At 43.6% G+C, this 27,726-nt stretch overlaps 2 protein-coding genes and 1 long non-coding RNA gene across 6 annotated transcripts in view; 2 read left to right on the forward strand and 1 right to left on the reverse strand.

Annotated features, from left to right (window-relative positions):
• The window catches only part of MYO3B (myosin IIIB), a 266,306-nt gene extending 258,459 nt beyond the window's left edge, over positions 1-7,847 (forward strand). Inside the window, exon 27 of the mRNA XM_073545841.1 lies at positions 7,328-7,847. The gene's annotated coding sequence lies outside the window, so the exon portion shown is untranslated. The remainder of the gene's footprint in view (positions 1-7,327) is intronic.
• LOC141049402 (uncharacterized) overlaps positions 1-22,827 on the reverse strand; it is a 168,772-nt gene extending 145,945 nt beyond the window's left edge. The window contains exon 1 of one of the 2 annotated variants that reach the window (XR_012220343.1): positions 22,663-22,827. This is a non-coding gene — a long non-coding RNA (uncharacterized lncRNA). The remainder of the gene's footprint in view (positions 1-22,662) is intronic. The other variant, XR_012220342.1, reaches the window with a different exon arrangement.
• The window catches only part of SP5 (Sp5 transcription factor), a 28,818-nt gene continuing 23,910 nt past the window's right edge, over positions 22,819-27,726 (forward strand). Inside the window, exons 1-4 of one of the 3 annotated variants that reach the window (XM_073545836.1) lie at positions 22,819-22,901; positions 26,595-26,634; positions 26,725-26,854; positions 27,357-27,395. In XM_073545836.1, coding sequence (XP_073401937.1) covers positions 26,765-26,854; positions 27,357-27,395 — 129 coding nt within the window. In that variant the 5' untranslated portion in view covers positions 22,819-22,901; positions 26,595-26,634; positions 26,725-26,764. Of the gene's footprint in view, positions 22,902-23,592; positions 23,612-26,594; positions 26,635-26,724; positions 26,855-27,356; positions 27,433-27,726 lie in introns of those variants that run through there. The other 2 variants (XM_073545838.1, XR_012220341.1) reach the window with 2 other exon arrangements.

Raw genomic sequence — 27,726 nt, forward strand, 5'->3', positions numbered from 1 at the left:
CAACAACATACACGGGCAACAATGTACATAAATATTATTTACAAAGATCAGAGCCACCATTATGATCATTTCCGTTATATTGCAGTGTAACAACCCGAATCCTAAGGGCTCGTGCAGACGACCGTATTTTGGGTCCCTGTGCGATCTGTAAAACATTAAGTCACTCTCGGACCAATGTTATTCCACGTTTATAGTAGCATTCATGATTCGCCTCCGATATTTGGATCACACTTGGCCATGCAAGTCAATGAGTGCGTAAAAAAAAAAAAACGCACTCAAAACATCTGAGTGCAACCTGATTTTCACGGAGTGAAAGAATGGAGAAGCTGGAGAATCTGTTTTTCATTTGTGAAAATCAGATCACACTCTGATCAGAATTTGATCAGAGTGTGATTAGCTCAATTGGGACGATTTTCTCGAATAAGAAAATATCGTATGACCCTTGCTTAATAGTAAGGCCAGGTTCACATTGTGTTTAACAAGCCCGTTCAATGCATAGTGTTGACGGGCTGGTTAAACGGTATAGCATAACGCGATCGCGTTATGCTATAACAATAATCTTTATTTATATAGCGCCAACATATTCCGCAGCGCTTTACAGCTTAACAGTTTCAAAACACAAGTCATAAGTAACAACGTTAACAATACAATAATTAAAGCAAAATTAGACGACCCTGCTCGTGAGAGCTTACAATCTACAATGAGGTTGGGGAGATGCAACGTACAGGTGTGTATTTACAATGATGTATATACAATGAAGGTCCAGCCATCTTGAGGGAGTGAGGGATGGAGATAATGAATGGGCTACACATGCCCACTTACACATAGAATGACTTTGATTAGTGAACGTGATAGGTCGCTCTGAACAAATGTGTTTTGAGGGAGCGCCTGAAACTATGCAAATTCTGGATAGTCCTAATTTCTTGGGGTAGAGCATTCCAGAGGGTTGGCGCAGCGCGGTAGAAGTCTTGGAGTTGGGAGTGGGAGGTACGGATTCGTGCAGAGGTTAGTCGAAAGTCGTTTTCAGAGCGCAGCGTTCGGTTAGGCCGATAGACAGAAATGAGGGAGGAGATGTAGGGGGGTGCTGCTCTGTGGAGAGCTTTGTGGGTGAAAACAAGTACTTTGAATTGGATCCTATAATGCTATACCCGCTAGCGCTGATGATTCATCAGCGCTAGCGGTGACAGAGCCTCAGACGCTGCAGCCCACATCTGAGGCTCCGTCACTGAATGACGGCATATCGTGAACGCGTGCCGCTTTACGGCATGCGTCGCGATGCGCCCGACAATGGAGGGCAATGGCAGCGTTAACGGACTGCGTTACACCACGTTACGCCGGGGTGTAACGCAGTCCGTCTAACGGACTGCCTAAACGTAATGTGAACCCAGCCTAAAACATATCCAAACTTTGTAGCGATCAGTAGCAAATTGGTGTTTATGGGGACGCAAAGTTTAAAAACTTATCCAAGCATTCCAGGTATGAATGATTTTCTGGATCTATCCAAAATGAGGAGAATCATCCAATGGTCCTGGAAACCTAGTGCTACAATAATTTCTCCAGTGGTAGACGACATATTTCCAACAAAACTAGAACGGACCTAGAATATTTACTAACCACCACTATAGCACTGACATATTCTGGAGCATTGTGCATTCATTCATGTGGGATCCTGCCCTCATGGGGGCTCAGACCTTGACATTTATACATACGCACTATAAATGATGCCACCCTCCCCCGTTACATTTGCTTCTGCCTCTGTGTGTGGCTAAGTGACAACACGTGGTTTTAATATAAAACAACTTTAACCATTTCCTTAGGAGCCTTTTTATTCTTTTTCTTTATTTGCAAGTTGGGAGGAACATACATGGGTTTTTGGGAAGCCTGTCAATCACAATTAGTCAAATGAAGGAAGATGAAAGTTGCGTAGTGAAGCCCAGGGGCTGGAGGTGGGGTTGCAGGGGTTACAGGAAGGAAACAGTCAGTTAAGGTGAATAGGGACATAATGCCTGGGGAAACGCTATAGATAATGACTACAAGAGCTGAATGGGGAATTAATAGGACTCATTTGCTTGTCACTCTCATTCTGTGTCACTTCTGTTTGCAGGAGAATCGTTTGACGGGTGTCTTTTATGGAGGAATTGCTGTAAATATCCTTGATTATTTATTTGAATAATAAAAATACTAATGTTAATGAAGTAAAGTTACAACCGAATAATACAAGTTAAACTAGGACATTAAACATGCGTATCCATCGCAATTATTAATCCACAAAGTTGGATAATCCAGCTCAAAAAACTCACCATGCGTTGTGGAATTTCTTGAAACCAAGACAGAAGATTGAACAGAGAGAACAAATTAGGAAAATTATCTTAAAATAATTATACTTACACTGCTTACTTTTCCAGCAGAACGAGCGAGAGAGAGAGAAAGGTGGTGTCATTTTTCAATACACTTTCTGAATCAATTCTCTGGGACTCTGCTGAACCTTCCTCAGTCTACACAGTAAAGCTGAAACGTCAACTGCGGGAAAATAAATATCCTATTGCTCTTGCTTTCTTCCTCTGACAGAAGATACCTACAGTAGGTTGCCCCACATTAGATTGTCAGCCAACTCTATTAATTGGATTTGGCCAACACTCATTTATTGTGTATGATATGCGTCAGATATGCCTAGTATAAGTCTAACGCTGAGAAAATATTCAGACCCAAGTGGTAATTTAGCATTATTTATGCTATGTTGATTTTTAGGGGTAATGTTCTGTGGCTTATTAATTAGGTAACCGATGTCGAGCGTACCCGCATGTTACGTTATAGATGTTTGGCTCATGCCAGATTTTATGTTCGTCAATTTTTCTCATGCTGAAATAACTTTTACACCAAGCCATTCTACAAAGGACATTGTGAAATGTAATATGAGACCAAAAGAGTGATAATTCAGGCAGTACAATACTAAAAATCTGAGATCATAGATATACACGCTCAGCCAAGTGAGCCGAGCACCTCTAATGGTGGACCATCTTCATTGAGAATTTTATCCAACAGATATAAATCCTTCTTTCCTACATTTTCTGTGGATAGTAGGACATGTCCATATACAGTAGATGTTTGACTCACAGTAAATGTGTATGGTCACCTTAAGGCTGGGTTCACATTAGGTTTCTTCTCTACACTGATGACTCCAGTGGATGTTCCATCTAAAACCTAACATGAACCCAGCCTTACTCATACTAGCTAACCCTTCCACTTGGTTGCTTGCTCAGGGTCGATATGGTGAAGCAAGAAGGTCATTTTGAAAGAGGTTATCATTAAGTTGTATCTACAGGAAATCACTGCTCCCCGCTTATGACTTCCTGCTTTTCCGAGGGTCAGTATGCTCACTATGATTGACATTTCAGGCAAATGGCATGGTCATGGCGCTAGTGCAAACTGTGCTCTCTCCCAGGCTGCCAGAAAAGACATCTGAGAAAAAGTACGATCTCAACAACTCAGTGGCACAAACAGTCTATACAGAAAGTGTCTGGTCACCTGGAACCTAGAAATGGGCCGTACACTATGAAATTAAATATCCCTCTGTTCTAGACACAGGAGAAGATTTTTAAAAGTGGACACTATTGCTTGTTATTATGAGCACTTTGCAATTTTACTTATTTATGAACTTGAGACCACTTTAAGTTATTAACACTGACTGACATTACTCACGGGGTCACTTTGGCTACCACTGTTCATGTAGCACTATGACTGACGTCCATTGGTGCACTGTGACACTTTGATGGGGCACTGGATGACACTACTCATTATCTTTGGCTGTGTGTACGGTACATGTGTAGTACTCCCAGGTATGCAGGATGCTGTGACGAGACGCGAGACGGTTTGAGCTTTAAAGTGTAACCTTTATATATATAGATGCCTATATGGCTATCTTGAGCAGCCAAACAAGCTAATAATAATTGTCCTCACAGTGAAGAACACACTGGTAATGCAAACACGACTAACTAGACAAAGACCGGTCACTATAGGGCTGCAGTATGGCCGACTACTGGTCCTTAATTACAACGTGTCACTTATCCTCTCTGACGTCCGGCAGAGTACTGATCGGCGATGCTTCAGCGTTTCAGCCGCTGGGCAAAGACTTCGGGCGCTCCTATGCCCAAGCGAGATGGGGGCACAGCAGGCCTTGGGGAGTTCCTCGGCGTGGCGTCCCCCGTCGGAGGCAGTGCGGTGTCGCCTGGGGGCTGGAGAATGGAGGCTGCACCCCAAGATGGGAAAGGGCATTGATGGCCTCAAGTGGCTGCAGGCAAGCCGCAGTCGCAACTCAGCTGCGTTGTGGGGACCGCGGGCGGCAACGGAGAGGCCGCAGCCGCGGGCTGGAGTGAGGCGGCGACAGCCGCGGACAGGCCGCAACCGCGGGCTGGAGTGGAGCTGCGACGGCCGTGGGCGGCAGTGGACAGGCCGCAACCGCGGGCTGGAGTGGAGCTGCGACAGCCGTGGGCGGCAGTGGACAGGCCGCGACCACGGGCTGGAGTGGAGCGGCGATGGCAGTGGGCGGCAGCTGACAGGCCGCAATTGCGGGCTGGAGTCGGGAGGTGGCAGCCACTAGGAATGTGGGTGGATGGTCCGTGTTCCTCTGCTGGATGGCTCGGTGCCATCCTCCCTCTGCCCATGGTGAGTCTCCCTTCAGTCTCTCCTGTCGCTGCTCTCCTCTTTGGTGGTGGCCCTTGCTCTGGCGCCCTCTAGCTCTCGTGCCTCTTCTCTCCTGCTCCGTCGACTGACTGCCGCTGGCGTTCCCAGCCCCTTTTATACTAGCTCCTCCCCCAACCTTTCTAGAAGTCTCTGCGGTCCATCCCCTCATTATGTCCCCCGTATAAACAGTCCCCCTAGGAACCTTAGTGACGGCCCCCTTGGTTCCGGCCCTGACACAGCGGGGACTCCTGCTCCTACACATGCTTACCCATTTACTGCATGTATGTACTCCTCAAATTCAAGACATCCTATAGAAATGGCAGTGAGATCTACTCCAAGGGACTCCATCAATGTGGACACAATATGTTGCGTACTTCCTGCAGAAGACTCTGCTGGAGAATGTCTTAAAACTACTGTACATGTTCTGCAACAAAATAAGAAAAATAATATTATAACCCTCTAATCCTAGGACTGAGCCCTTTTGTTTTATGACACAGAAAGATTTCATACTGTGTAAAATACATAGAATAGAACCCATTGAATGTAGAATAAATCAATCAGTTATTCCCTGGTGGTAGCCCTGACGTCTCTCCACCTTGTAGAGTTCTTCAGAACTACAATTCATCACTCACTGCCCATATGTTTTCTGAACAAATCATAAAATGGGTACAGTGCATCTCACATTTCATAGACAGATTGAGCTGTGCCGCAGAGAATGTTTGCATTAGATTTGCAAAAGCTTAATAAGCTTGCAGGGATCTCCTTGTACTGAGAGCTGCTGACCATATGTGGTGGCTCTTATTGGCCTTTGTGCTGCTTCTGACCACACATGTGGATTGTTTGACATGGCAGAGTCTGAATACAAAGTCTTTCAATGTGTTTTGCAGTAAGTAACTGGTTCACACATCTCCTGGTGTAATAGGTAGCTTATGGTTTTACTGGGAAAAATTATTTATTGGGATTGTGTGACTTCAAACATCAGTTTGTCCCCCACCCACCTGCATGTATGTCAGATGTATGGGCCCTTGTAGCATTCTAGATCATATAAAGATTTGTGTATTCACCTCCCATATCATAACGACACCTGTTCTGGCTCCTTAATTTAATTTCTCCATCTGGGATCTTCCTGTAATAATGTCCCCCATTCTGGACCGCATGATATAACAATGCCCCCTTTCCTGGGCTTCTTGAAGGTAAAATGTTCCCTCATCATGTAAGTAATGTCCCACATTGTGGACCCCTTCCTGGCCTTCTGCCTGGTATAATGTTCCTCATCATGTAATAATGTTCCCCATCATGGACCCCTTCCAATAATTATGTCCTCCAACCTGGGCAACTGCGAATAATGTCTTATCCTGGGTTCTTCAAGTAATAATGCCCCCCCATCCTGGGGCACTTCCTGGTATACTGCCTCCCATCCTGAGGCACTTCCTGGTACAATGCCCCCCCATCCTGGACCCCTTCCGTTCTTTTCCAGCACATTTTAAAAAGAAAAATAAATGATTATTCTTATTTTTTCCCACGACATGAAGCGTCCTCCTCTAGAGCTGGTGCAGAAGCCGCCAGCTGAATTGGTCGCTGCCTTACACCGCCCATCACAGGTAAGCCGATGTCTGCTGCCAGCCTCTGATGGGCCGATAGCATGTATTACATTGCGGGGAGCTGGTAGGTGTCTGCACTGCAATACAATTCAGCTGAATGTGCGTCCGAATAAGCACATCCAGGTGAAGTTGGCGTCGGCGGGCCTCCCCTCCCGCACAGGTCTGATCGCAGTAGCACCCTCTGCAACCGTGATCGTCACACACTGCCGATTGCACAGAAGAGTAATACCATTAGAAGGTACTACAATGTTGACTAGTAGGTTCTTTGAGGGATTATAACAGAATGTCCTTTTTCCATTCGAATGGCTTCATTATATTTTGGCATGGCAGCACGTTGACGATATTATGGTCATCATCTTCTACCCTTGTGACTTGCACTTATAAATAATACTCCTATCCACTCCATTCGATTTCCAAACCTCTGTTCTCTCTGGAGACACAAGTGCCAAAAGTGATCATTTAAATGGTTAAGTGGCTTGGTCCTTGGAAGGATTACCACAGGCAGACAATCGCGCGCATAATGTGTTACCTACTTTACATATATATGCCTTTAGGCTTGGACTTTTGTAACTCTACCTCTCCTGACATGAAAACTGCCTGCACAAAATGAAGACGTGTATCAGGTAGCAGGAACAAAATCCCTTGAAATTGAAGAGGGCAAAGTTTGATCTCTTCCATATTGAGACCTCTGAACAATACGTTCTTTCTACTACAACACAGACCCCGAACATCAAAGCCACGATGAGTGCCTAATCTGAGGACATAACACTATTTTGTTAATCTCTGTGGATATTCACAGATGGCCTTCCCAAACCGCGTGTGGTGTCATCGCAGTTTGCATAGCCAATAGCCTAAAGCTTTCCATTACTTCCATATTTTTATTCTTATTTTTTTAATCTTTTGCTATACATTGCAAAGCAGATGTTGTTGCAGAAAATGCAGAATTTCCTTCCATGTAAAATGTCATGTGCAATTTAAAATATGAATAAATAGTCCATTTAATAATATATTTTATGCACTTTTTAATTCCTTTTTTTTTCCTTCAGGTGACTGCAATATGAAGACAAGAGGATTTTAATACTGTTCTGTCTTTACATGGAAAAATATATTTTTATGCTTAAAACCTTCGGATGGTGTTCAGTTTGAGAAGTGGAGTTACATTTGGAGTTTTTCTGGATGATTCACAATCACAGCGGTCACATTTATTAAACTTTTCATTAGTTAGGGGTGTAGCTATATGGCTGCAGAGGTAACAGATGCACCCCTGATCTGGTGCAGAAATCTAAAGGCTCCCCTGCCAGATACTGCATGGTAAGTGGCGGACTCTGTTGCAGATTTTGCATTGGGCCCCGGGAGTTTCCAGTTACACCTCTTTCCCTGATATTGACATTTATGATCGCAGTCAGCAAACGGCACATTTTTAATGGCACACTGACGTTTGATTTTTTTTAAAAAATTTTCTACCATACTTTTAAAAGTGCCTGTCCAAAACTGAAAAGGCAGCTGCATTATACAAGAAGTGGCATCCGACTGCATGCGCTCCATTGGATTTTAAGGAAAATGAAATGTTTCAAGTCACAAAGAAAAAAAAAAAATCAACAAAAGTTAAAAGAAAAATGTGTAATTTTCTGATAAATGTTTTTACAATTAAAGGGCTTCCTCGGCTGCTTCTCAAATCTTTTTTGTAAAGTTTGACATAAGATATCTATAGAACAAATAAGAGGCCAATGGCTGTCTTCTCTAAAGCCTCATCTGCACTGGCCGACCAGCAACCGATGATCAGCTCTATAGAAGCCATAGGATCGGCAGTCTTTAGTAGCCTGTTTAGACAGGCCGGCCGCGCTTCCTATGTGCACAATACGATAGTTAATCGATGGTTCTGTGCAAATAGGGTGCCATTCCTCCATAGCATGTGTCGTAGGATGATTCGTTTTTTTTTTGTTTTGTTTTTTTGAATAGGCAAGCTTCAAATCATTTCCCCCAAACAAGCATTTTGCGCTCCGTCGGGTGATTTACAGCCTGTTTACGCTGCCCTGTTATCAAGAAATGACCTTTCCTACGAACAATTGTTCACAATAATCAGCCAGGGTAAATGCACCCCAAGGTCTTGCATAGACTTTTCCATTCAGATCCGCCATACAGGTATTGTAGACCTGTTATATCAATATAGGTTGTTGCTCATCACTTTTAAAACAGCAGGAAGAGAGCAGTTAATATGCAATAATGCCAGAAAAGCCCCAAACTGACCCCATGGCCATCATAAGAGAACTCTTTGACCAGTTCCTCTACTTTTTTTTGCCTGTTCCAATAGGAGACTGGTGTGCAGGTGCAAAGTAAAGAAAGGCTAGGACAAACCTGAGTGGGCTTTCCCTTCATGAGCTCTATAGCAGACATTGGGCGCTCTCTATTATAGGCGCAACATGTCTAGTGCAAGGTATAAAGACTTAGCTAATGGTTGGTTAAACCAGGGTTTCCCAACTCCAGTCCTCAAGGCCCACCAACAGGTCATGTTTTCAGGATTTCCCTTGTACTGTATAGGTGATGCAATTATCACCTGGGCAATACTAAGGAAATCCTGAAAACGTGACCTGTTGGTGGGCCTTGAGGACTGGAGTTGGGGAACCCTGGGTTAAACCAGCCGACTCTGGTCTAGCCTTCCTCCTTCCAAAAATTATAGTTCCATTACTACAAACTTGTTAATTTATAAAGAGTGACACAAAGAAGAGCTTGTATATAAAGAAACAATATACCCGACATATGGATTATATAACTTATTTTGCAATATCTGTTACTTAAAAGTGAAGTTATGGTTAAAGTAAACACCCTTTAACAAGAGTTTATTTTTGTTTATTTTTTTTTTAATTAATATCCCAGGTTTATTGTTAACTTGATGTAATTGATTCTGCTCTTTAGCAGTTGGAGTTCCCTTTTCCTGATGTAGCACCCCTGAGAAATTGATGAAGACCTGACTGTCTGCTGTCACCAGTAACAGGCAATCCCCCATGTGTTGCGGCTATCGAACAGCTGCGAGACTTGCAACCGCAAGGATTCAAACATAGTATTCGAGCACACCGAAGACACTTGGTTAGCACGCAAGCATGCTCAGATAACACCTTATCCCAGCATGGTCGTTCATCACTAGTTGTCAGGATCCTGACAGCGCCAGCGTGCAGCCTCCGCTGAGCAGGGACTCACCCGCACTGTAGGGGGCCCGGGGTCAGGTACAGCCGGAAAGTATAGATGCACAGGACCTGTGGACGCTGAAGTTAGCAAGCAGTCACAGGACCTACGGTCATGTGACTGCAAGGGGGCGGGGCTTAGTGTCCTGCTTTCAGAGATGGCAGGACACAATACAAAAACTCAGAGTCAGGCAAAACGGAGGTCATACAAAGTATGGTCAAGCGAGGTACAGGAGGGATATACAGATGGAAGGTCAGACAAAGCCAGAGGTCATACACAGTACGGGCAAGCGCGGTACAGGAGGGAGGTCAGACAAAGCCAAAGGTCATACACAGCACAGGCAAAGCAGGTACAGAGTCAGCAAACCAGAGACGTAAACCGTAACAGAGCAGGGTCAGAATACCAGGCAGACGGACAATGCTTGGCGTGACGCACGGACAGAGCAGGGTCGGGCACACTCAGATAGGAGTATAAGCGACAGGGGATGGCTCTCCCCTGAAGCTTTAAAAACCCTCTCCAGATCCACAGAGAGGCTCTCAGAGTTAACTCCTTCACCACCTACCCAAAACACACCAAGACAGTACCCCTCCTTCAATGGGTGGCCTCCGGACCCCAAGGTCTCTCAGGATACCGAGCATGGTAAGCTCAATCCAGGCGATCAGCGTGCACTAACCTGGCTGGTACCCACGATCGGTCCTCCGGACCATACCCCTTCTAATGTACAAGATATTGCAAGGAACCGCGTACCCACCGAGACTGTACAATGTTTTGCACTTCGAACTCCATATACCCATCTACCAACACTGGAGTTGTTATGGAACCAGGTTCCTCTACAACCGAGCCTACTGGTTTGAGTAGAGACCTATGGAACACATTATGAAGTTTCAAGGATGCAGGGAGAAGTAAACGATATGCCACTGGGTTGATTACTTCGGTTATTACATAAGGGCCAATGAATTTAGGTCCCAGCTTGGCAGAAGGTAATTTTAAGGTTATGTTTCGCGTAGAAAGCTATACCTTATCCCCACACTAAATCAAAAGAAATACTCATAAACACAAACAGGCTGAAATAACACATTATATGCATACTAAGTGCTCAACCTGTATGTAACCATCAATTGAAAAGGACCCCAGTAAAGATCCATCGTAAAAGTACTGTAGTGTCAGACCCGGATCCCTCTTATTGTCAGCAAAACGTTTATATTTCTCTTGTGCTCTTGAAATGTTCATCCGAACCTTAGCCCATAAATCAATTATCCTGCTGACGGAGTCTTCAGTCCCTGGTCAGCTTGAATCCAGCTGTGAGAACTCACCAAAGTGAGGGTTCAATCCATAATTAATAAAAAATGGTGACCTACCCATGGATTGGTTTATTCGACTGTTAAAGGCGAACTCCGCCAATGGTAAGGCTTCGCACCAGTCATCCTGTAACGTGGAAGTTAAACACCGGAGGATCTGTTCCAATGACTGATTGGTGCGTTCCGTCTGTCCATTGCTCTCTGGGTGGTAAGCTGAGGAGAAAGACAGATATCCACAACTTCCTACAGAAAGCCTGCCAAAACTTAGCCACAAATTGTATCCCCTTGTCCGAGACAATGTTAGTAGGTACCCCCATGGAGGCGAACAATTTGAGAAAGGAAGTGTCGAGATAGAACTTCTGTAGACGGTAATTTAGTCATGGGTACAAAATGTGCCATCTTAGAGAATCTATCCACAATTACCGTATTACCCCGAGAAGGAGGGAGGTTAGTGATGAAGTCCATGGACAAATGAGTCCAAGGCCTTCTTGGAATTGGTAAAGGCACCAATTCCCCGGCCGGCCGGCCATGAGAGCTCTTTGAACGTGCGCAAACCCCACATGCAGAGCCATGTTTCTTAATCTCCCCTGACATACATGGCCACCAGAAGACTCTTAATCACCTCACCTGTGGCAGCAATACCTGGATGAGCACCCAGTTCAGAGTCATGAAACACTCGCAGGGGATCAGAACGCAAGTGTTGCGGGACAAACAATTTTTTAGCGGGTTTGGACCTTGGAGCTAAAGATTGAGCCTCCATAATCTCCCGCTCCAGTTCCAATGACAGTGCAGCTAAAACTACCCCAGGTTGAAGAATGGATGACGGAGGATCAGGGGCAGACAATGGTTCAAAACTGCGTGATAATGCGTCTGCTTTCACATTTTTAGATCCTGGACGGAACTTAATCGAGAATTGAAATCGGGAAAAAAAAGTGACCAACGGGCCTGTCTAGGGGTCAATCTTTTAGCAGTTTTGATATATTCCAGATTTTTGTGATCAGTGATGAACGTAATCGGATGTTCTGCCCCTTCCAAAAAATGTCTCCATTCTTCAAATGCCAGCTTAATTGCCAGAAGCTCTCTATTCCCAACATCATAGTTTCTCTCTGCCGGAGAAAACTTTTTGGAAAAATAAGCTCAAGGTCTAAGGTTAGTCAGGGTAGCTGGCCCTTGAAACAACACTGCCCCTACCCCTACCTCAGAGGCGTCAACCTCCACAACAAATGGCAAGGACAGATCTGGTTGCACAAGTATTGGAGCAGACAAAAAACAATTTTTTAAAACCAGAAAGGACTGTTTCGCCGAAGGGGATCAATTTTTGATACCAGCCCCTTTGCATGTGAGATCGGTGAGAGGTTTCACAATCTGTGAGAAGCCCTTGATAAATCTACGGTAATAGTTTGCGAATCCCAAGAAGCGCTGGAGTCCTTTCAGGTCCTGAGGTTGGACCCACTCCACAATGGCTTGCACTTTCTTGGGATCCATCCAAAACCCCTCTGGCGAGATTATGAGTTCCAAGAACATTAGCTCCTGGACGAAAAAAGTACATTTTTTAGGTTTAACAAATAATTGGTTTTCCCTGAGTCTTTGAAGTACCGTTTTGACATGGAACAAATGAGACTCTTTGTCAGTCGAGTAAATCAGAATATCATCCAAGTAAATGACAATGAAGCAGCCGATGAGGTCCGCAAACACCACATTAATGAAATTTTGAAAGACCGCTGGAGCATTAGTGAGGCCAAACGGCATCACTAAATTTTCAAACAATCCCTCTGACGTGAGAAAGGCAGTTTTTCCTTCGTCCCCTTCTTTAATTCTTATCAAATCATAAGCCCCACTGAGATCCAATTTGGAGAACCATTTTGCCCCCGAAAGTTGGTTACACAAATCTGGAATCAGGGGTAAGGGGTACGTATTCCTGACAGTAATCTTGTTGAGTTCTCTGAAATTGAGGCAGGGGCGCAGGCCACCATCTTTCTTTTTAACAAAGAAAAACCCTGCTGCTACTGGAGAAACTGAGGGTCTTATATGCCCATTTCGGAGACTTTCCGTTATATATTCCTTCATTGCCAGACGCTCAGGTCCTGACAAATTAAATAAACGGGCTTTGGGCAATTTGGCCCCAGGGATTAGGTCTATAGTGCAGTCAAATGACCTATGTGGGGGTAATGCCTCTGCCTCGCTTTCAGAGAACGCGTCCTTGAGGTATTCCGGAATACCCTCCAGACAAGCAGAAGACTCACAGGTAGGTTTTGCAGGTGTAACACAGAACACAGGTTTATAGGCATAGTCAATACATTTAGGACCCCACTTAATTTCTCTTTTCTCCCAATCAGTAACTGGGTTGTGCCATTGAAGCCACGGCATGCCCAATACCAGCCCTTCGGGCAGGTTGTCCATGACAAAACATTTCATCTCCTCAACATGGGAGGAACCAACATGCAAAACAAAACTGTTAGTAACATAATGAATCCCCGAATGGGTGAGAGGGGAAGAGTCAATGGCCACGATTTTCAGAGGGGTCTCCAACCTGACTGTCCCTATCTTAACCCTGGAGACGGTACTGGAACTGACCAGGTTAAGTGATGAACCGCAGTCCACCAAGGCTGTAGAAATAAAATGACAGTTGGCTACTACCAGTTCGACATTAAGTAGAAATTTAGGGCATGAGGAAAAAAGTACCTGGGGGTCTGGGCAGCCTCCTCGATCACTACCCAGACCTAGGCTTGGAGGATGTTGGACACATTGGACAATCTCTCCTCCAATATCCTGGTTCCCCACAGTAGAAGCAAAGTTGTTTCTCATGGCGGGGCTTCCTCTCTTTCTCTCTGACCAAGGTGGCACCAATTTCCATAGGCACCGGACTGGCCTCCACCTCTTTACTGCTGGAAAACAAGGACGACTCGGAGTGCATAACCTCTCTGGCTCTGAGCCGGCGATCCATCCGCACGGCTTGGGTCATGGCATCCTCCAGACTGTCAGGAGGTGGATGCAGAGCCAGGGCGTCCTGAAGGCGTTCCGACAGGCCCCTACGGAATAGTCCACGGAGAGCATCATCATCCCAGGAGACTCCCGCTGACCACCGTCGGAACTCAGAGCAGAACCACTCTGCTGAGTGCCGACCCTGACGTGTGCTCATCACCATGTCCTCTGCCAAGCGAACCCTGTCTGGTTCGTCATAAATGTGGCCCAAGGCCTCAAAAAATGCATCCACAGTCATACGTTCTGGGGCTGTGGGGACTAGAGAGAGCGCCCAGGCTTGGGGGCACCCTGAGGTAGGGAAATCACCCCAACCCTCTGAAATTCTCCCCCAGACGAACGGGGTCTCAGGGAAAAGAACACTTTGCATCCCTCTCTAAAAGCCCTGTACTCCCTTTTGTCCCCAGAAAAAGAGTCCGGCAGTTTAACCGGAGACTCCGGGGAAGTGAGTGACATGTCCCTGATCTCAGGACCGAGAGCTCCTTGTACAGTATTAACCAGCTGCTTCTGGGTTTGGGCCATAGAGCGCTGCTCCACATTAAGTTTCTGAAACATCTGTGACAGTTGTTTAACCTGGTCAGATAATGTTTGCATGGGGCCCATGATGCAAACTGTAATTCCCACACTCACACACCTTACTCTCAAGGGTGGGGGAATGAACTGTTATAGGTCGCTTATAATGTCAGGATCCTGACAGCGCCGGCGTGCAGCCTCCGCTGAGCAGGGACTCACCCGCACTGTAGGGGGTCCGGGGTCAGGTACAGTCGGAAAGTATAGATGCACAGGACCTGTGGACGCTGAAGTTAGCAAGCAGTCACAGGACCTACGGTCGTGTGACTGAAAGGGGGCGGGGCTTAGTGTCCTGCTTTCAGAGATGGCAGGACACAATACAAAAACTCAGAGTCAGGCAAAACGGAGGTCATACACAGTACGGGCAAGCGCGGTACAGGAGGGATATTCAGGAGGGAGGTCAGACAAAGCCAAGGGTCATACACAGCACAGGCAAAGCAAGTACAGAGTCAGCAAACCAGAGACGTAAACCGTAACAGAGCAGGGTCAGAATATCAGGCAGACGGACAATGATTGGCGTGACGCACGGACAGAGCAGGGTCGGGCACACTCAGATAGGAGTATAAGCGACAGGGGACGGCTCTCCCCTGAAGCTAAAAAAGCCCACCCCAGATCCACAGAGAGGCTCTCAGAGTTAACTCCTACACCACCTACCCAAAACACACCATGACATTAGTCCTGATCATTCTCTAACTTCTTAAAAAAAAGCATGAAAAACTACTCAAAATGTGATAAAATATAATTATTATTATTATTATTATTATTATTAATAAATACATCCATGATGTTCTCTCCATTTTTTTTTACCAGAGGGAAACATGTTATTGTTGAAACCGCTGCATTCAGTGCCAAGATACCCACCAGTAACTTTGACTTGGGGACCAGAACATGCAAATACCACCTTATCCTCAATCACAAATTTTCCTATAATTCTTTATAACAATAAACTGGGCAGTTTGTTAAATGAACGATGAGATGACGTCTTTCTTAGTACATAACGATTCATAGTCACATAGGTATAAAGTAGACTTCGGTCCATCAAGTTCACCCTTTCGCCACCAGTATACATTCTCCATCATCAAATTATTTATAACCCACAATGCCATTTGTTGTAAAGCATGCAGCTCTTTTATGAATGCTGTTATAGTGTTGGCCATTACTACCTCATGTGGTCGGTCATTCCACAGTCTGACTGCTCTAACTGTAAAGAACCCTTTCCTAAACATGTAATGAGTGCCCCCTGGTCCTTTGTACGGCGTTTGGAAGGAATAAGTCATGTGCCAATCTATTGTACTTGTGGCGCCCCCAAGAGTATGGCCGCCACAGTGGCTTTGCCTTCCTCCAGGGGAGGGTAATGCCAGGCTTGGAGGCAATGATGGGTCTCTCTTGCAGTCAATCTATGCATGCAACACAGTTCCACTCCAGGCCAGCAGGGGGATCTCTGAACCGGGAATAAGGGGAGGATTGCTTTCTGAGGGCCAAGTGGAGGGGGTGGTTAGGTAGTTAGTCTGCGGAGGGTGAAGTGTGCAGACGTGTGGTAGGAGCGTTGAGATAGAGCGGAGAGGACAAGCTCATCTCGGGAGAGAGCGCATGAACTGGAGCCTGGTCTCCACGGTTGTACGGATACTAATAGTCCTGCAACAGACGCCAGAGGAGTAGGATGCTGTAAATGCCCTGCTCCCATCTAAGACTTGAGGGCACAACAGCAGCTTGGATAGTGAGCCGGGACTCAGGAGAGAAGAGTCCCCGAGAGAGGCTACAGCTGTCTGCCGTGCAAGTGAGGTTCTTGAGAACATCTGTCCGGAGGAACTCCAGTGTAACTCAGTACTGGGAGTACTTCATTCGAATAAGCGCTAGTAAGGAGACTGCACAACCCATCTGCTGAGAGAGAATCCCTGAATTGCTTCCAGGCTAGCCTGCTCCAATACCGTCTGTAATCAGGACCCTGGACTGCAGTTACCAAGTAAAGGTACATAAATTGCACCCCGCTGTGTCTTGTCTGCTTCCTACCTTTCCAGCACCGCTACATCCCCGTGCTGACCACATCTACACTGCCCTGGGACTATAGCTTCACCTTCACATCTTTGCTGCACCATTCCGTCAGTCCCAGCGGATCTGCATGCAATGTCGGCTTAACACCTCCCTTGCCGAGCACCACAGGTGGCGACACGAACTATTCATCTAACTACATTCCACCATTCACATCTTCCTATTACTTGGGCGCCCAGGGCCACGGTCCGGGTCACCGCTGCTGTGACACATCCCACTGATATCGGCCCGGTACCGAGTACCCCACAGCCCTGGGAGGGCGACCCATACTTACCGCACACATATATATATGTACATGAGATCCACTCTAAGGCATCTTATTTCCAAGAAAAACAAGCCCAACATTTCCAACCTTTCATTGTGGGAGAGGTCTTCCATACCTTGTAATCTAGTTGCCCGCCTTTAAACTGACTCTAACATTCCAAAGTCTTTTTCTAAAATGGATCCCATATAATAGATGTGGCCTCATAAGTGATTTATAAGCGGGTAACAATAAATTGGGCCCACGGGAATTTATTTATCTTTTTATAAACCCTAAAATCTTCTTTGCTTTTGCGGCTGCTGCTTGATATTGAGTACTGCTGCTCAGCTTAGTTGTAACCAGAATACCCAAGTCCTGCTCCTGTTCTGCAGTCCCAAGTATACTCCCGTTTCATGGAAATTCAGCAATAAGACTACTCTGGCCACTACTCTACATTTATCAACATTAAACCTCATCTGCCATATGTTTGCCCATGCAGACATCTTGATACAGGTCCTTGTGGACCCCCTCTGCTCCCACCACAGGTCCTTGTGGACCCCCACTGCTCCCGCCACAGGTCCTTGTGGACCCCCACTGCTCCCGCCACAGGTCCTTGTGGACCCCCACTGCTGACTATCCCATTCAGAGAATGTACCATTTACAACGATTTTGTTTCCTATTACTCAACTGTTTGTTTTTTTTAACCAACGTCCATAAAGTGTCTCCATTTTTTATCTTTTGAAGCTTCTGTATAAGGCAGATGTCACACGACTGTTTTTATTTCATCCGGGGGAAAAAAAATATATCATTCCAATTATTCTAATCACACTGATGAAAGTTTGATCAGAGTGTGATCACAGTGTGATCTGATCCAAGTTTCTCAGATGTGGAGAACAAGAAAACATGATTTCATCTTCTCTGTTGACTGGACAGCACTCGGATGCCATCTGAGCGCGGTCTGATGTTTTCAACAAACCCACAGACTTGAATGGATGATTGTGTTCCGATTATCAGAAGCAACTGATGCATGCTGCAATTTTTTTCCGTGGACCAACTCGGTTTGAGGAATAAAGTCAGACATATGCACAGCCCCATAGAACAACATAGGGATGAATGCTATCCATCAAAATGATGGATAGCACTCGTCCGATTATTACAGTTCTTGCTCGAGCCCTGAGGCTGTTATGTGGTTCAGTATGAAATTTCTTTGCAAAGTCCAGATGTATCACATCAGCCGTATTACCAAAATACAGATTTGTCCTGATCTGCTCTAAAATGGCACCAATAAATGTTACAAGGCATACCATTAAAAAAAAACCCTTGTGTAGCTATATCAGAGGACAAATGAAAAATGTTACGGCTTTCAGGATGCGGTCAAGCCAAATTCGCTTTTTTTTATTCAGAAAATGTTTTATTTGTGCAATAGTAAAAAGAAGAAAAAAAAAACGCATGTTTTGCATCAATGCATTCATGCCAGCTCTAGAATATAGCTAAATTTATTATGGCAAGTTACATGAATAAAAATTGCAGAGAACAATGATAAAACAAATAATTAAAAAAAAATAATAATTTAGGGGGGAGTGGTTTACATGCCTTCTCCCAAAAAATAAAGCTAATCAGTAACTTAAATGTGTACCAAGCTGGTGCTATTAAAAAATGTAACTCGCCCCTCAAAAAAAAAAAACCCAGTCAAATAGTTGTAACTCTTATTGTGAGAATGAAAAAGTGGGGGGAAAAAAAAAATAGTGGCACCTATAACCAGTTTTTGCACTTCTTTTATTCTCGCTGTGTTCCTGAGAATACTATTTTTTTGTTGTGGTTTTAACCCACATATGGTTCCAAAGATATGGGCCTTTTTCATAATTTTCATGCTGTTTACAAGGGGGCGTGTCTCAAAGGGTAATTATGCAGAGCAGCACAAAGACACGCCCCAGAGGATCCTGTGAGCCAAGGTCACTTAGAAAACAGTATAAACAGCATAAAAACTGACACTAAGTAGAAAGGTCATTATCTATGGAACCATAAGGCAGATTTAATGGAAAAAAGGAATACTGAGAGGATTAATAGGAATAATACAAGAGCAAAAACTGGTTACTTTTAACCTGGTAACAGGTCCTCTTTCACCTGGCCTGGCTGTTGCAAGGGGTTAATGTATAACTAGTATCTGGTATGCTACTAAGCTTCCTAGTTCAACAAATGGGCAGAATTTTATAATATTCAACTTTAAGCTGATTTGGATCTCGGTTTTATAACAAAAAAAATTCAAGCATTATAAAAATTTAATAAATTAGATAGTACAGAGATTTAGGCTGCGTTCTCATGTTACGGCCTTGGTGTGTTTTTTTTTCTTTGCTATGATCTTCAGTATAACCACATAGTTTCATATCTACAATTTGAGGATTGCGGAAAAATCTGCATTTTTTGCCACGATTGCCGCAGTTTGAACACCAGTATTTGGTCAGTATTTTGCAGTCGTGTTTTTATGCCACAACCAGGAGAGAAAAACTGTAATTGAAAAATTTTCTGTATTTCTCTGGTTTTGGCTGACGAAATATTGATCAAATATACTGAGGTGTGAATAAAGCCTTACACTCCTGCAGATTTAAAAAGAAAAAAAAATGGTAAGGGTGTACATTGACTTTAAAGATTTCAGGATAATCCACTTGAAAGCAGTTATTTGATGTTAAACTCTGCGATACTCTGGCTTTGGTTGAGGTTTGAGAACTGTACAAATGTGCCAAAACTTCATTCATTTTAACATTTTTATCAGCTTTATAGTATTTGATTTTATCTTTTGGTTTCTTTGGCCAAAATAGTTCAGTGTAACAAGGATTAGACGTTTCAAATGTTTGCAATTAAAGCATTTACATTTTAGCACCAATTTTTTTTTTTTTTTTAAGATTACTGCATTTTTAGATATTTATCCAACGCGTTCATTTCTTCTCATTTTGTCTTGTTTTTTAATGGGCTTTTTTTTTCCAGTTTCTTTTTCTTTTACTATAAATAAATTATTACAGTAAATATACTTGTGTATTTCTTCCTTGTTTGTGGAAAGTGATGAGCTCTCGCTGACTCTATACAGAAGGTTAGACCATAGCAGAAGTGTTACCATTGATGTTGGGAATGGTATTTCCATCATTCCCCAGCCGTCACTAACTACTTAGTGCATCTGTGCGCGCTAGAAACTGTATGTAAAGCTTTCGAACTGCACCTCACTGTGTCCTTTGAATTCTTGCCTCAACACTCACTCAGCACTGCTACATCTACCATCAGCAACCATTGCATCCTTAACCAACCATCACTGCCCTGGGACAACAGCTCTGCCTGTGGAGAGCTATTCCAACACTGCTGCATCACACCATCAGTCCCAGAGGATCTGCACTGCAGCGCTGGTCACTACTGATCAGATACCACAGGAGGCATCACAAACACTTTATGCAATAAACTCTATTTCTCATTCCCTTGTAAATACACCCCCTTTCATTGGACGCCCAGGGCCATGGACTGGGTCACCGCCGCTGTGACACTGCCCCTTTAAGAAGAGGCCCGGTACCAAGTATTCCCCACTGCCCTAGTGGGCGCTCCACTGTTAGTAAAGCATATTTTGTATTTATGTTTTTCTTATTCTTTTGAAGTTTAAGTGCTTTATTCTCCCTAATTTTTCTCAGTTTTTACATAGAGTGACTGCAGACTTTTGTCCCAAGCCCAGATAACTCCTGTGTGGAGTATGGGATTTTCAATATGGTAGCCCTTGAAAGACGCAACTAATTCCAAAGAAGTTTATTTTCAAGAGAACCTCTCACCAGGTTTTCCCCAATATAAAGAACGTCTAGCATCTTTAAGACCTCTTTTACAGCATTTTAGTATGGTGTATGCAAATCCCCAAGCCCCTCTATGTAGCACAAAAAAAGCGCTTTTATTATACCCATAGACGGCACGGTGTGGTCCAATGGGCATCTCTGGTCTTAATCCGGTGCCTCAAAGTATTATAGTGCGCATGTGACGGCTTTATTTGCGGATCATCGCTCTTTGGCCTTTCCCAGTGCATGTACAGAGAAAAGTGCGCCTACACAGGAGCGCGATTGAGGGACACTGAGTGGATGTCATAGGTTGCGTTAACCACATGAAGCAGGGAAGGATGACGGCAATTGTAGGAAGAGAGGAAATGCAGGGTTAAAACCAGAGATGCTCATCGGACCGGGACCACTCCATCTCTGTGGGTATATTAAAAGCTCTTTTCTTCTGCTGTGCAGAGGGGATTGGACATATACATACACATCTCCAACCGTCCCAGATTTAGCAGGACGTTTTCAATATAAGGGGTCAGTCCCGCTGTCCCGGAACTTCAGTGATTTGTCCTGACTTCCACGCACTCATTTTCTTCTCCTTGTGTCTCTGTAGCTCAGCCACCTTGTGGTTGGAGGGGCAGCATCTCTCTGCGCAAACTCTATTAAACATTTCTCCTCTTTCTAGTGTGATCTGGTCTCCCTAGGAATCAAACATACATTGTGTACCTGTACAGGTAGCAGCTAAATATATGAGAAACAGCCTCTACTGACAAGCATGGGAGCATTTTGAATAATAGAAGCTGCATTGCAGACTGATCCCACAGGCAGATTATACTAGTGCATAGAAATACAACGGTACATGGCAATGTATTTCTAGGTGCCTGTATTCTAGATGGAAAATAAAAGACTATTTTCCTTCCTATAAGATTACTAAAAATAGTTAAAAACAATTCCAAAAATGCTATCCTTTTGTCTTGATCTTTTGTCTCTCAGCAACTAAAGCTAAAAGCCACAGTCAGCACTGATCAGCAGGAGAGAATTTGGTATATTTGAAGCTGCATTGCTAAACTCTGAGGGGACATGCAGATTACACTGGTATGTAGAGATACAATAATAAAAAAAAAAAAAAAAGTGTATACCAGTATTTTAGAGGTAAAGACAGTCACTTTTTTTCTTCCTATAAAATAATGAAGACATTTATAGAAATATATTTTTAACACTAAAAAAAAAAATTTTACAAAAAATTCACAAATCAGTATCAATAAAACAGAAATATTCAGTGTCCCTGTTATAGTAACATTGGTAAATGGCAAAAAAAAAAAAGCCATGATTGATTTTTTTCTCTATTAAATCCATACAAAATGTAATAAAAATAAATGCTGCTGTTTTTGCACTGCTTTTTATCTGCAGGTGTACACATCATATGACCAATTACAATCTCCTCTAATTCTAGCATATTTGCGGAGTCTTTTATAAGTTGTCCCTATTATTTGGTGCAGATGTGAAGCAGTGTTTAACACTAAGGGTGTGTACACGCTGCGGATTCTGCTGCGGATTGATCTGCGTGGATTTTGCAAAATCCGCAGGTAAATCCGCAGGTCAAAAGACCTGCGGTTTATCTGTAGATTAGCCTGCGGTTTTGCACCTCTACATTGGAGGAGATGGTAAACCGCAGCGGAATCCGCAGAAAGAATTGACATGTCAATTCTTTCTGTGGATTAGAAACCGCGGAAAAATCTGCACCGTCTGCACTGCGGTTTCCATTTCCCATAGGCTATTATGGTACTATACACCGCAGCAGAAACTGCTGCGGATCCGCAGGGCCAAAGCCACTGCGGATCCGATCCGCAGCGTGTGCACACACCCTAAGGGTCAGTGCACACGCTGCGGATTGTCCTGCGGATTTTTCCGCATGGATGTCAAAAAACGCAGGTAAATCTGCAGTTTTTCTGCGGTTTAGCCTGCGGTTTTCCCCTGAGGTTTGACACCTGTCATGGTGATGAACTGTGCAGTTTTGACACCTTTATCCCTATAGAGGCTTCTACGTAAAGTAAAAAAATAAATAAATTTTTCCCCAAGTGCAGAATCAAAACTTTTCTGTACTATGAAAGCCAAACTAAAGCTCAACTTCACATCTGCATCAAACACACCAAGTAATGGGGAAAAGGCATAACAAAATGCAGCAAAGATAATAACCACCATCTCCTCCTGCCAGAGTAGAAAGAAACGGGCATTGCTTAGACCAATTTTAAAATTTGTGTATGCACACGACATACCTTCCTTCTGTAAAAGTTGGGCAGTATGCATTAGCTAACCCTCCATATTCCACTTCCCATAACCCTTGCCCACCAGGCTGCTGCAGTGTAAGGCATGCACACCACTGATTCCAGTTAATTGCGACACATGGAAACTCCCACAATTCTTTGCAGAATTAATTATATAACACTTGGGTACTCTTGGCCCATCTCTTATAAAGCCCCATTAGACTCCCCCTGCTGCAACTGCCCTAGTGCAGGTAAGTGAATTTGTTTCTGTAAAACAATAAGGCTGCAGGCCCATTTTGTGCTTTTGTTGATTTTTATTTATTTTTTTTGCGCTGCATAGTTTAGAAAAAATAACCAAAACTATTTAAGTTAATGGGTGCAGAAAATCTGCAACATCAAAAGCTCATGATGGAAACAGCTTAAACTGCTGCCATGCAACTCTGGCAGTGACTTTTCTCTCTGAAAGGAAGCCAATTTTACTCCTACAGACAGCACGGCTTGATCTGATGGCCATCTCTTATCTTTATCCAGCGCCTTCTCTCTTCTCATAATTGTTGACCTTCTCCCCTGCTTTTTGTAGATGATGCATACTAAGTCATCCATATAGCATCCCCTAATTGTGCTCCTATGCTGACTCACTTTTGTCCTGTTTTAGGGCAAAGCAAAGTACTGTAATGTGCAAAAAAAAACAAAAAAAAAAAATTTTTTTGCTTTACTCCCCCCTCCTCGGGTCCAGCATGGAGTCTCCTCCTCTGCTCTTGGTGTGGATGCTCCGGTCTACAGCGCTGCAGCCAGTGAGCTCAACGGCTTGTGCCATCATCTCGGGCAGAGCCGCTGAGCTAAGTTGTGTTTTTTTTTGTTTTGTTTTGTTTTTTTTGTTTTTTTTCCAGTGCTGCAGATGTAACGTCAGCACTGCAAAAACACACACCATGACCAGAGGTTGAAACTTGACCTGGGGAGGGTGAGTATACAACAGTTTATAGGGGTTTTCTGAAACTAGAAAATCCCTTTTGACTAGGGTTGGCATTAGTGACAGGGTTAGTGCCAGAAGCATAAAACTGTATGAAAAAATCAAAAATAACTTCAATGCAAAATTTACTTTTTAGAAATGTATATCAGTCCACAGGGTAAAGGACGCAAATACTTGCTTTGGGCTCTGGGAAGCCACACATGGCACTGTTCTCACCTCCTCCTTTTCCATCTTCCTCCACCCTCTCTTTAACCCTTGTTTTAAACTTAACCCTTGCTAGTGTTAAAAAAAACTCTATGTAAAACTTATAGGGGTTGTCCAGTCTCGCCATATTGCTAACCTATCACTACAATAGGTCATCAGTATCAAACAGATGGGAATCCAAAGATCAGCTGTTACTTGGTCCTGCAGCTGCTGATGTAAAAACTTTGAATCTGCAAAGGCAAAGTGCAGGTTTAATGTGTAGCAGCCACTGCCATGTGCAGCAGAGCAGCTCCACTTCCTCTGAATAGACTGCTCTGCAGTACCTGGCAGAGGCTGCTACATATTGAATGGAGCTGCAAATGCAGCACCTTTCAAAGTGTTTATATCTTTTAGCTGTTGGACCTACAAACAGCTGATCCGTTTGTTAGCTGGGTATCAATCTGATATTGATGATCTATCCTTTGGCTAGGTTCTCATTATGGTGGGACCAGAAAAGTTTATCATGCTAGTGAGATGTAGTTTACAGGGAACACTTTTCTTAAAATTTGGGAAAGCTCTCCGTGTCTCCTAAGAAAATTAGAGGAGAGGCAGGGAGCTGTAGGAGGGCACCGTGCAGCCTTTGTTATCTCTATTGCTGCCTATGCAGAGCGCATCAATGAAGATAAGCTTTTCATGAATTGTGGAATTGCACATTTTTTGCAATTTCAATACAATTGGCTTTTTTTTTTTCCTACAACTTTCCAGTGCATTACATCACAAAATTAATGTATTTAAAAAAAAATAACTCACAAAAAAACAAACCTTCATATAGCTATGTGGCCTAAAAAGATAAAATGATCACGGCTCTTGGAAGAAGGGAAGGAAAAAGTGGAAATTGGCAGCAGAATGAAGGGGTAAAAGGGAATGTCATAAAGTTGTTTTCAAAAATGAAAAAGTAAAGTGTTTTTTTATAGATAAACTTTCTTTTAATGTCATAAAATAAGAAAAATAACTTAGAGTTGATGATTTCCACTTTTAAACACAAGGGGGAGCAACAGCTGAAGTTTGCTATGTAAACCTTGTGTACTGCTAGGTCGCATTACGGCTGCAGTAAAAGTGGGCAGGATCGGCTCACGTGTGTGATGTCGCTCCTCCACTCCCCTTCTGGGCATTTGCAAAAAAAAATAAGGGAGGATGAAATTTAGGAACACAATGCGGAGACATTACTGGTGACTGCAAAGCGATACGACATGTGAACGGTGTCACCACAGACGGCCGGCAGCGCAGAGTCTGTTGGTGATGCTCGCTGGTATGATGGGGTTAGATACGCAGACTATGATGGGATTAGATCCATGGCTCAGTGTTGTGTATCACATATGATGGGAATAGATGCAGGGCTTAGCAGTGTACCACACATTATGGGATTAGATATGCGGCCTGTATCACGCACTGGGATTAGATACCTGAACTGTATCTCTTGGTAGGATTAGATTCATGGACTCCATCGAGCACTAGGATTAGATACAGGGCTCAGCTGAGTGTGTCACACAGGATGGGATTAGATGTGTGGCCTCGCTGCTTTCATGTCTATGGGAGCAGTATTGAAATGTGACCCCCCCGATCTGTCTACCTCTATGGGAGCAGTAGTGTAATGTGTGACCACACCTGGTCCACCTGTATAGTAGCAGTAGTGTAAATTGACCCATGCTCCATACACTTCTATGGGAGCAGTGGTGTAATACCTGGACTGTCACACTGGGATTGGATGCAAAGAACGTATCATGCACTGGGATTGGATGCAGTGACCAGAGGCACTGCGGGCTGTATCACACCTGGGGTGGGTATTAGATATGTGGCACTGTGTGCTGTATCCTGGCTCTGGGTTACATCACACGTTGTGCATTAGATACACGGCTCTGGTTTGTCAGTGTAAAGCCTCCTTCGATGGAGAGACCCCCAACGTAGGTTTCGTATCTGCTCTTGTGCTCTATCACCTCAAGGGGAGAAAGCACAAGAACATAGACGCAAACGCGCGTTGAGGGCTCTCCACCGTCTTGCACCAGCCTGATTTCTCCCATACTTATTAGGTAAGAGTCTTATTCCTTTTTAGGTTTCACTTACTAGTTGGTTACTCAACTTGCAGACTTATTTGAATACAAATCCTAGCCTCCCTTTGGATTTTACAACATTTATGTTGTCTTACTACAGATTTGATGGGAATATTCAGGACTGTTGCTTTTTCCTCGTTTGCTCATCTTTTTACCATTGTTTAAAAAAATATAATCAGTTCATTTAGTATTGTATTAAAAAATCATTGACTATGTAATTATTACAAAAATAAAAATCCCGACACCTTCCCTTTAAAAAAAAAAAAAAAAAAAAAAAAACCTTGTACAGCGCAATGCAATATTTTTTTTTTTTTTTTTTTTTTTTTTTTTTTTTCCTGGACAAGCAGCCATGCTTGCAAGCTGTTTGCCATACAGATTGTAAGCGCAGCTCCAAAGCTGACCTTATTGCTGGATCCGGCCACCTGCAGTATCCCTGTGCTTCTCTCGTGCTGCAAAAGCAAATCCAGCTCTGCTAGCCGCATTGGAAATCGCTCAGTTTACGTGACTAACTCAGTCATGCCACGGCCCATACTATCGGTCTTCATGAGCACAATGCACCCAATAAATATGGAGCCAGGAGGCGGAGGAGCCTGGAGAAAGGAACTTTTTTGGTGCACATCATTCTATGGCCAGGAATTATTTAATTTACCATGCTCTATAACTTGCCATCTGCTGTCTTTCAGTGTGCTGTTTCTCTTCATCAGTCTTCTGCCAGCACTATAGGTACTAAAGCTTCCTCTCCTTCGCTTCCCAATATGCATTAATCCTGCCATTTTCCACTGGCTTACTGGCCTTGTATTTGCCATTTTACAGACGCTTCCTGTAATCTGTCTCACATTTTCTGCTGCTAGAGATGGATTTGAGCTTGATAACTGACAATTTTCACGAATTGACCTTGGCGGTAGACAACTTGGACCCATTACCTCCAACATATCTCACCGAAGTAAGACAACATAATATTTACATAGTGATTGATGGCTTGTAAATGTATCACATTTTCCATAAACTGATAGGACAGTTATCTGTTTAGTTTGAATCTACAGTTTATCTTCAGATTGTGTATTAGATTTCCAAATATCTGTAATAAGCTCCAGATCGGAAAAGTAAAAAAAGGCTTGATCGATTAGCGGTTGTGCATTAATGTCTGTAACATCAATAGATTGTGGAGGTCAGTTGGGATCACCCCCCCATGACATTGTGTGACTTTGGCAGAGACACAATCAACAAATAAAGTCCAGGGAGCAGTGGCGATTTCAGTTTTAGGATTAATTTCTACATTCCAGAAAATGCAGTTTACAGTTTATTAATGTTGTCTATGCTGAATAGTTTCATGTGCATTTGGTGCATACATCACCAATCTGTCCTTTCTCCTAGTGATCTGTCATTTCTGATGATTTTCCACTATAAACTGTTGTGTATGACTTGTATCATGTATTTGTAAACAGGTACTCGGATGCTCCGGCCCAGAAGATGAGGACTCAGTGGTAACTTGAACCAATTGATTTACTACAAACAATTTAGGTGAAAAGAAATGAAAGGTCTAAAGGTTTAGTGATTTACAAGATGTGTGAAAGTAATTCACAATACTGGGGGTTACTATTCTAGGTATACGGTTTATATCCTGTATCTTTTTGATTCAAAACTGTGTTGTTAAACTAAGTTAACTAAGTAATAAACCAAATGATATTTCTAACTGGTACATCAGTCCGTGGTATGTCAAAGTCGGTGTAGTAGTCATCACTGTCGTCACTAGAGATAAGCGACTTTTCCTTTTTTCTGGTCGGGTCGAACGAAATTGGCCGACTATAGGGAAAA

Source organism: Dendrobates tinctorius, unplaced genomic scaffold (assembly GCF_039654945.1).
Source record: "Dendrobates tinctorius isolate UK_male_01 unplaced genomic scaffold, ASM3965494v1 ptg000143l, whole genome shotgun sequence".
NCBI lineage: Eukaryota > Metazoa > Chordata > Amphibia > Anura > Dendrobatidae > Dendrobates > Dendrobates tinctorius.